The sequence below is a fragment of the Babylonia areolata genome, chromosome 4 (assembly GCF_041734735.1).
Source record: "Babylonia areolata isolate BAREFJ2019XMU chromosome 4, ASM4173473v1, whole genome shotgun sequence".
Taxonomy (NCBI): domain Eukaryota; kingdom Metazoa; phylum Mollusca; class Gastropoda; order Neogastropoda; family Buccinidae; genus Babylonia; species Babylonia areolata.
The window spans coordinates 34,183,183-34,194,796 of NC_134879.1; the positions used below are offsets into that span (position 1 = coordinate 34,183,183).

Consider the following 11,614-nt stretch of genomic DNA (forward strand, 5'->3'; position numbering starts at 1 on the left):
TTACGTAAGCGCACCCGTGCAGGCATGCATGCACACATATACATAAACTCTCACACGCGCGCGCATGCACGTTCGCACGTATGCAAGCAACACACACACACACACACACACACACACACACACACACACACACTGATACACACATGCCTGTGCGAACGCACACAAGTAAACACAAACACTCACACGTACACACACACACACACACACACACATGCGCGGATACGAGCACGCACACACATGTACACACATACTCACCTGTCCACACACACACATGTACACGTACCAGCAAACACACACACACACGCACACGCACATACACGCATACAAGCACACACACACTCGCACACACACATACTCGTACACACACACATCAACACATAAACACACAGACAGACACACACACGCGCGCGCGCACACACACACTCGCTCACACACATACACACGCGCGGGCGCATACAAACACACACGCACACACACGCCCACACATACTCACACACACACACACACACACACACACACACACACACACACACAGAGCACGCACACGGACACACTCGCTCTCACACGCACGCACGCACACACACACACACACACACACACACACACGCATACAAGCACACACACACACACACACACACACGCACGCACACACGTGCACACACACATACTCACACTCACACACACACACATCAACACATAAACACACACAGAAACAGACACACACACACAGAAACACGCACACACACACACACACACACACACACACACACACATACACACACACACACACACACACACACACACACACACACACACACACACAGACTGTGTTGACATTACGAAATGATGAAAACAGCAGAGATGAAACACTAACCCAGCCTGCCCCCCTGTGGTCAGTGACCTTCTCCCCCAGGCCCGCAAGCTGATTGACCGCATGAAGACCGACCCCAAAGTGGACTTCGCCAACGACTGGAAGGTGGTCACCATCCTGTCCGGCAACAATGACCTGTGTGACTACTGCAACAAGAAGGTGGGGGCTGTCACGATGTTGTTCTCAGGTTCCTTCATCACCTGCTGGCAGAAAGGTTAATCAAAACGCTCATCTGCCAATACAGAGAGACCGTGAGAGTCTGGGTTCGAATCCCGCTCTCGCCCTTTTCTCCCAAGTTTGATTGGAAAATCAAACTGAGCGTCTAGTCATTCGGCTGAGACGATAAACCGAGGGTCTCGTGTGCCGCACGCACTTGGCACACTGAAAAAGAACCCATGGCAACGAGAGTGTTGTCCTCTGGCAAAATTCTGTAGATGAAATCTACCCCGATAGGTATATATATATATATATATATATACTCTCAAGGCCTGACCAAGCGCGTTGGGTTATACTGCTGGTCAGGTATCTGCCTAGCAGATGTGGTTTAACGTATACGGATTTGTCCGGACGCAGTTGCGCCTCCTTGAGAAACTGAAACTGAAAACTGAAACTAGTTCATTGCAACCACAGAGAGCACTGGTTGGAATTTAGCTTAACTGATTTACTTTATTTATATATACCTATTCATTCATTCATTCATTCATTCATCCATCTACTCACTTATTGAAGGGTTTATTCATTGGTTTAATTCATGTATTGTTTAGTTGATTAGTTCTACAAGGTGTTCATGGTTGGTATCCTCTTCTTTAATTTTCTCATGAGACACAATGCCCACGACTTCCATAAGAACTTGAAATTGAAGGCAGCACTGGATTTAGTTAGTTACTCATTCATTCATTCATTGTCATTTTATTCATTCACTCACTCACTCACTTATTGATGGATTTATTCATTCGTTCAAATCATTGATTTATTTAGCTAATTAGCTCCACAAGTTGTTCATGGTTGACACCTTCTTTAATTTCCCCAGGACATATACAACGTCCTCAACTTCCGCAAGAACGTTGAGGCAGCACTGGATCTGCTCCAGGCCGAGTTACCCAGGACCCTCGTGAACCTGGTGGAGCCCTTGAATGTGGAGATGCTCACCGACCTCAACAAGGGAATTATCTGCTCAGCCGTTCACCTGTAGGTCCTGTTAACTTCAGCTTGCTGGGGTTGGTGGTGTGAGGAGGTACCGTTGATGGTTTCAGTGGCTTCCATGCTTGTGCTTGGTTTCTGGGTTGGATAGTTTTGGTCCACACTTGATAATTTTGGAGTGTGTGTTTTGCAAGGCTGTGTGGTTAAAATGTTGGACTTTCAGTCTGAGGGACTTGGGTTTGAATCCCTGTCACGGCCTCTGGTGAGTTGAGGGTGGAGGTTTTTGCGACCTCCCAGGTCAACTGTGTGCAGACCTGCCAGTGCCTGAATATGCTTCGTGTGTATACGCACGCAAAAAATAAAATTTAAGAATCAAAGAACCAGTAATCTGTGTCCGCATTTGCTGGGTTATGGAAGCAAGAGCATACCTACAACCTTTACAACGCAATGCGGCTGCATGCATGGTGGGGAAAGAACAGTCATGCACGTAAATGCCCATTCGTACATAGGAGTGAATGTGAGTGTTGCTGTAACTGCTGCTTTGCCAATTCCATCACTACACTTAGTACTTCTACTGCTGTTGTAGCTATTGCTACTTCTTTTACGGTTTTGATGCAGGTTGGGATACTACTACTGTTATCATTACTGCTGCTGCTGCTACTAAGTTGCTGTAGCACCTGATGGATATACACCTGGAGTACTGGTAGGAAGGAGGACTATGGCAGAATGGTTAAGATGTTTATCAGCCAATACAGGGTCCGAGAGAGTCTGGGTTCAGTTCCTGCTTTCCCCCCAAACTGAGCATTTATTCATTCGGGTGATGAGACGATAAAGCGAGGTCCTATGTTCAGCACACACTTAGCACGCTCAAAAAGAACCCATGGCAACAGAAATACTCTCCTCTGGCAAAATTCCTTAGAAGAAATTCACCTTGACAGGAACACAACTATTTATGCATGCACTGAAGGCCTGACTAGCACATTGGGCTATGTTACTGTTCGGCATCTGCATAGTAGCTGTGGTGTAGCTTGTATGGATTTGTCCGAACACAGTGATGCATCCTTAAGAAACTGAAACAACATTTACTAGTGTTACATCAGCTACTTTTTTCATTACTACTACTTCTAATGTTTGTTCTTAGTCTTGTTTAACTATTTATCTTTTTTTCCCCTCGAGGCCTGACTAAGTGCATTGGATTATGCTGCTGGTCAGGCATCTGCTAAGCAGACATGCTGTAGCATATATGGATTTGTCCAGATACCTCCTTCTGAAACTGAACTGTACTTACTCTTCTTCTTTTCCTTCTTTCTTTTTCTTTCTGCTCCTCCTCCTCTCACATTCTTTCTCCTCCATCCTTCTTCTGCTCTTGCTGTTTCTGCCAGCATGAATGATAGTTACACAAGATGTGTATACATTTTATCAACCTCTTTCCGTCTCACGTGACTACGTTTCTAAGACACAGACAGGGACAAAAAATTCCAACACAAAAAACACATCTTAAACCTCGTGTTTGCACGTGGGCAGATACGCGTGCGACTGCGCGGCATTTCCCGCCGGCCCGGAAGCAGAACGGAAGCTGATCTACGAAGCGGACATGTATCAGCTGGCGGTGGAAGAGATTGCCCGGTCAGGGCGCTACGACACCACAGATGACTTCACTGTCGTCCACCAGCCCTTCTTGAATGAAACCTACCTCCCCAGAACTGTAAGTCTACATCAGTATGTTGGCTTTATGCAAAGCTCAGTTATCTGTTCGTTTTGTTGTTTTTTCCCATACAGATGTGGTGTAGAGTATTATTCATAAGTTTGCATGCTTTGACGACTCATTGAAACTGAAACTGAAAGCGTAACTTTGTATGTGAGTAAATGACATAAGCATGCAGAGAATCTTTGGAATCTTTTAACCACTCCCCTTTTCTGTTCTCTACCACCCTTCATCTTTTTCTTTTCTTCTCTCGTTTGTTCCTTGGACTATTTGTACAGTCATTCAATTGATTCATTGTTAACATGAAGTGGAGTGATGGCCTAAAGGTAACACGTCCGCCTTGGAAGTGAGAGAATCTGAGTGCGCTGGTTCGAATCACGGTTCAGTCGCCGATATTTTCTCCCCCTCCACTAGATCTTGAGTGGTGGTCTGGACGCTGGTCATTCGGATGAGACGATAAACCGAGGTCCCATGTGCTGTCATGCACTTAACGCACGTAAAAGAACCCACGGCAACAAAAGGGTTGTTCCTGGCAAAATTCTGTAGAAGAATCCACTTCGATAGGAAAAACAAATAAAACTGCTCGCAGGAAAAAAAATACAAAAAAATGAGTGGCGCTGTAGTGTAGCGACACGCTCTCCCTGAGAAGAGCAGCCCGAATTTCACACAGAGAAATCTGTTGTGATAAAAAGAAATACAAATACAAATACATTTCACACAAATCTGGGACAGGCTCCCAAGGCCTGATCAGTGCACTGGTTTATGTGAAGGTCAGGCATCTGCTGGGGCTTTTTATTCCTTTTTTTATACAGCAGATGTGACTGAGCGTATATGGATCTATCCGCACGTTCTGACGCCTCCTTGAAACTGAAACTGAAACCCAATCGATTCCTTTGTTTAATCGCACATTAGTATGTTGTCTTGCATGTGTGTTTGCACGTTCAAGTATGTCAAGTGCATGTCGTCCGTGTGTGACATTCGAGCAGGTGACTTTTCTTCCGTCCTGACCTTTCACCTGTGACCTTTCCAGTGCAACCTTCGCAACTGACGAAGATTTGACCCACCAGCATGTGTCCTTTGCTCTAGTGACGTTGTTTTTGCCAGTATATTAGGTGGAACGGTGGCCTAGTGGTAATGCGCCCGACTAGGAAACATGTATTCAAGCTCCATATATGGGTCTAGAAGATTTACCCCTCCCCCTCTCCACTAGACCTTCAGTGGTGGTCTTGGTGCTAGTTTTTGTTGTTGTTGTCTCGTTCGTCATTTATCAGATGGATTCTCCCGACTCCTCGACGAAGGCGGCAGTACGTCGCAGGTCCTCCAGTCCTCCGTAGAGCTTCCGGGCCGCTGGGATTGGGTCGGGCCAGGTGGTGCTAGTCTTTCAAATGAGATGACAAACCAAGTTCCCACACAGCATGTAGGTATACTTAGCAACGTAAAAGAACCCACGGTAGTAAAAAGATTGTCCCTGGCAAAAAATCTGTAGAAAAATCACCTTTGATAGTAAAACAAATACATTTGCATCCAGAAAATAAGAAGAAGAAAAAAAGGTGGCACTGCACTATGGCGACGGGCTCTTCCAAGGGAGAGCAGCCCTGATTTGTGACAAAACGCAATGCAGCGCAACGCAATACAGTGTATGTGTGTTTGTGGTGTGTGTTACAGGCAGATGGAGAGCCTGACCTCAGCTATTTCGCTCCTGACTGTTTCCACCTGAGCAGAAAGGGCCAGGCTGCCGCGGCCTCCGCTCTCTGGAACAACATGGTGAGAGCCTCACGAGTTCTCTGCTACATTCAGCCACAACAGCGAACAAACACTGAGTACATAGCAAAAAGAAACCAGGCTTGAAACTAATTCTACACGATCTTAACTCTTTTCTTTCATAAATAACACAAGAAAACTGGGAACAAAACTAGTTTTACACAATTTGTACTCTTTTTCTTTCATCTGCAGTAGTGTTATCCTTTGACTGTTGCTGATGAGAATGTCCATCAGTGAAGTATTGTCACACCTCATTGAGAAAAGACGGCTAACATTTGAGAATATCAGTCACTTTTTTGGGGGGGCGGGGGGTGTGTGTAGTTTTTTACTTCTTCCTATTGGGATTGTGTTTCTTTCGTTAATTAAAATCGATGACACCACGTCAGCATTCGGTGGGTTATGAAAGTAGGAACATACCTTCCACTCTTTACATCCCCGAAAAACGGAATATGAATGCTTACATGGCGAGGATAAAAATGGTCAGACACGTAAAAGCCCATTCATGTATACGAGTTAGCATGTGAGTCACAGCCCACGAACGAAGAGGAAGGAGAAGAAGTAGAAGAGGAAGGAGAAGGAAGAAGAATGATGCCATTGATAAGTACACAGAAATTAGTTACTGTACCTCAAACTCATGCCATGCTGATCCTGTTTCACAAGGTTCAACAGTCAAGGGGTTAACTCTATCGTGCTGAATGAAGAGTGTACGACACACTGACGAGCTTTGATGGAGTGGTAGTGTAGTGAATAAACAAAAATGATTAAAAAAAAAAAAAAAAAAAAAAAAAAAGACTTAAAACCCAGGGTCTCGATTCCCACATGGACTGGGATTGTTACCCCCCGCCCCCCCCCCCCCCCCCCCCACTAGACCTTTTGTAGTGGTCTGGACACTGTTCTTTCGAACTCACACACGCACGGACACATACACACACGCACGGACACATACACGCACACACGCACGCACGCACACACACGCACACACACACACACACACACACACTAAATAAAAGAAATAAACACCCACTCACAAGCACACACGCTTCAGTAGGGTTCATTAGTGGGGGAAAACCCACAAAGAGATGTGTGATGTGGGAGGAGACAGACGAACAAATAACTGTTTCGTCACATCCAAAGGCCATTTTGATCATGTGGGTTTTTTTGTTTGGTTGGGGTTTTTTTTAAATTTGTTTTCAAAAAGGACAGAGTTGCTGAGTGATGGAGATCCAGAGGAAAGAGAATTCCAGACAGAAATTGCTTGATTCTGAAAGGCACTTTGACCAAAGTCTTTAGGAACTCGAAGTAGCCTTTTCTCTAGAAGACCTTAGAGAACGGGAAAGGGTGTAATCAGGGGTATTTGCAGTGATGTTTGTAAATGGTCAGCGGCTTTAGTGTTCTGTTCTGTGTGTGCCAAACGTCTCTCTGAAATTTGTTGCTGTCACTTTGATAATGACATCAATGATTTACTGGTATATACAGGTGGAGCCTGTTGACAAAAAGAGGACTGCATGGGCCCCTGGAGAGGCCATTGAGTGTCCGACTGAGGTAGTGTTTTTACTTTGGTGAGACAGAGAGAGAGAGAGAGAGAGAGAGACTCTCAAGACTTGGCCATACGCACGCACATACATACACGCACTTGTACACACACACACACACACACACACATACACACACACACGCACACGCACACGGACACACACAGATCAGTAATGAGAGAAATTACTAAGGACACACAATGTGTTTGTGTTTGAATATATATATATATATATATATATATATATATATATATATATATATATATATATATATATGTATGTATGTGTGTGTGTGTGCGCGCATGTGTGCGTGTGTGGATGTGCGTGTGTGTGTACGTATGTTTGTGAATATGTGTATTGCCGTGCATGTGCGTGTGCATGTGGGTATGCGCATACATGCATGAATTTCATCTAATGCAATTTAGATAATCCTTTACTATGTTAACACTGTATTAGTTTTACGACCTCCCCCCCCCCCCCCCAACACCCTCCCTCTTCTTCCTCGCAGGATCAGCCCTTCATCTTCACCAACAAAAACAGCGACATGAAGCTTCAGGCCGGGCGTCCTAACGAGGCACACGCCTCCCCCACCACGCCTTCTCCTGCCCTGTCAGACAGTGGGAGAGCGCCCGAGGGCTCTGTCGCTGCTGCAGTTGTTGGCGTATGTGTGGTGGTCGCTGTGTCGGTTTTACTCGTCTATATCGTCGTCGTCGTTTTGCGGAGGAAGCGTCGTTTCTCTTACTATCACATTTGAAACGGATGTGGTGAAACACACAGCAAGACGGGAGAAAGACGTGAAAGCTCTCAGTGATTTTTCGTTTTATGATATAAAGTTATGACTGAAGTATGCAGATGAACGTTTGGAAAAAAAATCATCGATTTCGGGCGTACAAGACTGTTACTGGTTAGCATTAAAAATAAAAACTCAGAGGGCATGGTATCTATCACGTTAGGTCACGATTATTAATGTGGTCCTTAGGATGCTATTCCTCATAAACAAAATAAGCCCAAAATCTGGAAAATCAGGGTTTTTTTTTCTCTTTCTCCTGTCCTGTCTAATTTTGTCTGTCAGCCTACATGCCTGTCTGAGCTATTCTTCAGTCCATCGATCTCTGTATCAGTCTCTTGCTTACTCTGTGTCTGTTAGTTTGTCTCTCTTTTCTCTATTTCAGTCTCTCTTTCTCTTTCCCTTCAATACTCACTTGTTCCATTACATAGTGACATGTTTACAGAGCGTGAGATCAAGTCAGCGTCCATCCAGTGTGAAGGGATGGAAGGTGGTGGGGTGTGCGTACAGTTCAATAGTCAGTTCTGTCCCCCCCCCCCCCCCCCCGCTCGTCACCCCTTCCCCACACCCATCCTTCCTGATCCTCTCCCTCACCTCCAGTCCCAACGCTTCAAGAGAGGGACCAAGGCTTTGATTACTGGACTGTTGTTTTATTACCATACTGTCAGTTTCTATGTCTGTCCAAGAACTGTTAGCGTTGGATCAAGCTTTTGAACAGTTTCAGGTTGGGATATGTGAAGTGTGAAGCACTTTACGCACTTCTATTTATTTCAGATAGTCATCTTTCATTCCACTCATATCCTGTTTCCACCAACTCACCTTACAACTCCCCTATCTTCTCGTATTGATTTGTTTTTATATTCTAATTTCAAGTGATGGTATTCAGATGTCAGAATTAATACTATAGATGTCTACAATAATGGGTATGTGTGACGGGACATTAAACAAATTTCCACCTCCCACTTTTCATGCTGAGTGTATCAGTTCTAAATGTGGGAGAGTCAAATGTGTGTACAAAACACGTTCCATTTTATTTTTACATAAAAACAATTGTTGATGCTTTTATCCTTTCTGCTGTTGTCACAAGCGGTGTTGATGTTTCGTTGTTGTATTGTGGTGTGTGTGTGTGAGTGTGTGTGTGTGCGTGTGTGTGTGTTTGAGCATGCACATATTTCAAAAATAGATTTGTTAACTCATATCACATTGTCGTTTTTTAAGCATATTTGTAATGTACTTTTTTATTAGCAGTTTTAATTAAATTCAAGATGGTTTTTAACTTTTGAGATTTATTTCTTCTAATTTTTGGGATGCTTACTTTGAAGAAATACCACTGTTATGTTTACTGCATTATTTCCTGTTTTTGTTTGGTGTGTGTATTTTGTTTATAAGTCATTTGTGATGTTGTTGGGTTTTTTACACCTTTTTTATAATAGGTGTGTGTAATTTTTTCCCCGGACTTTCTTGGGTCGACCACCGTTTTATTTTGTATATGAATTCATTATAACAATTCAGAGTAGATGGAAAAGAAAGGAAAAAACAAACAAAAGAAACAAAAATTGAATACAGTGTACATTAACAATAACATCGTCATCATAGGTCATTATACGTATAATATATTGTTCTATCAATTTGGTCAAGGTGGACACACTTTCATCATGTGTAACAGTGCAGTTTTATAACATATAATAGACATTATACCTAGCATCGGCATAGAGTTATGGACACTTTGCTTAACTAGCGTAATGTGGAAAGAACACAACCCACACATGGGATATCTTATGTATGAACACATTTCCTCTAGTTTTCTATACGTGACAATATAAAACACCCATTACACAGTCATGTTAATTTTTTGTTGTTGATTGCAATATTGTTGATATTTAATTTTTAAAAGAAATTTTGGTGAGTGGTGTATATGTGTAGCTTTTTTGTGTTTTGGTGGGAGGATAGAGAGGAAGGGAAATAGGGCGATGGGGTGGGTAGTCGTTTATGTTTATTATAACTTTTGTTTTCACTAGTTAGGTTTTAGATTTTAGGAATGTTGGGGATGTTGGGGGTATATTTATTTCGTGGTCATTTTGACACAGTTGTTATATTTTTCGTTTAAAAAGTTTGTGCATTTTTTGTTCGCTTTTCATAGTTGATATTATTTATCTTTTATTTACAGTATTGATTTGATGTGCATTTTTGTCTTATTAGTTGCTTTTCATATGTATTACAACGTCATTTGTTTTTCATCATTTGGTCTGCGTGTGTATGTATATTATGTGTATGTGTGTGGTTCTGTATTACATCTTTTGATGTGATTTTTTGGTTTGTGCAATTTTACCTTGTAGTTGATGGTTTGGTTTAATGTTTGGTTTAATGTACATGATTCATTTTCACTTATGGTTGACGTGTATTACATATTTAAAGATATAAATAAATAACATGAAAAAATATATATATGATGTGTTTAATTGTGTGTTTTGTTCATGTTTAAGTGTTAGAGAGAGAGAGAGAGAGTATCGGATTCAGTTTTAAAAGGCGTCAGAATGTGAAAACGGATCTACAAATGCAACACCACATCAGCAAATTACGGTGTCTGTTGACTGCTTATTCTTTGCATGCTTTTCTGAGGTGATGAAACAGGTGCCACACATTTTGCATACTTGAACGCTGACATTCGCCTATACACACACGCGTTGGTTTCTCCGACAGGTGAAGTCATGCTCACATCTTCTGATAGAAAACCCCCATTTTTTTTTCAACTTGAAGTTGTGAAACAATTAGGCCATCAGTGCATTTTGCTCCGATACAATACATTTGTATTAATCTGACTGTAAGGTAATTGTGTGTATGAAAGTCGTGTTCGACAAATGACCATCAGAACAGCAGAGGAGGCAACTGCTTTCCTAACTATCTGGGCTAGAATTTGATTACAATGGAGAGTATCTTGCCAAAGTTACAACCCCACTCCCTCGGCCAAGAGGGTTTTGGGACAGTCGGTTTTGGGATGGTTCCCAAAGACCAACTAGCCCTCAAGGCTGCAGCGCTAAGAGCCAGTGCAATTTTGACTCTTAGTTTGAGAGTCATTGTCCTTCACAAATGACCAGTGATAATACAGTAATTATTGATTGTACAACTGAACACAGGCTTACTTCGAATAATGCGCATTAGTGATGAGATAATTGAAACTGAATCTGTATTCAGTCTTCTGAACACTGAAGCTGTTGGTGAACACGAGGACTGAGCAACAAGAACAGCGGCCATTCACAGACGAAACGATCGCCTGGCTGAAAAAGATCAACGATGTCTCCATAAACGGCCAAACACAGATAGAAATGCAGGACGCATGCTCGTATGCAATTCACATTCGGAGAATGCACATTTTCAGAGGTGTCAATGCCAGTGATAAACTCAATCAAAGTGTCAGTGCTGTAGTCTGGTGCACAAGGTGTAGAGCCGGAAAACGAACGTTTACGTAATAGACAGTGCGTAGGCGAAACGCGTGTAGACGGAACTCGGTGCATCAGTTGAAACAGTAAGGATAACATCCAGAATGAAAGACAGCAAAGCTTCAAGCAGTCCATGCAGCAGCCATGGTTTGTTACAAGTTAGATTATAAGTACATAAATTGCTTGTAACACTCATTTTTTTGTTGTTTTTAAAGATTCTGTAATTCTGTCGGCTTTTTGTTTTTCACGGTAACTGAACCGAACACACAAACACATACACGCACGTACGCACGCACGCACGCACGCACACACACACACACACACACACACACAAGCGCGCGCGAGAGAGAGAGGATAGACGAGTCATGGAAGTATTTCCCC

The 11,614-nt window shown here is 42.9% G+C and overlaps 1 protein-coding gene across 1 annotated transcript in view; it reads left to right on the plus strand.

Annotated features, from left to right (window-relative positions):
- The window catches only part of LOC143281102 (phospholipase B1, membrane-associated-like), a 33,896-nt gene extending 23,657 nt beyond the window's left edge, over window positions 1-10,239 (plus strand). The window contains exons 8-13 of the mRNA XM_076586054.1: window positions 898-1,030; window positions 1,902-2,059; window positions 3,536-3,716; window positions 5,382-5,480; window positions 6,954-7,019; window positions 7,518-10,239. Coding sequence (XP_076442169.1) covers window positions 898-1,030; window positions 1,902-2,059; window positions 3,536-3,716; window positions 5,382-5,480; window positions 6,954-7,019; window positions 7,518-7,763 — 883 coding nt within the window. The 3' untranslated portion in view covers window positions 7,764-10,239. The remainder of the gene's footprint in view (window positions 1-897; window positions 1,031-1,901; window positions 2,060-3,535; window positions 3,717-5,381; window positions 5,481-6,953; window positions 7,020-7,517) is intronic.
- The last annotated feature ends 1,375 nt before the right edge of the window (window positions 10,240-11,614 follow it).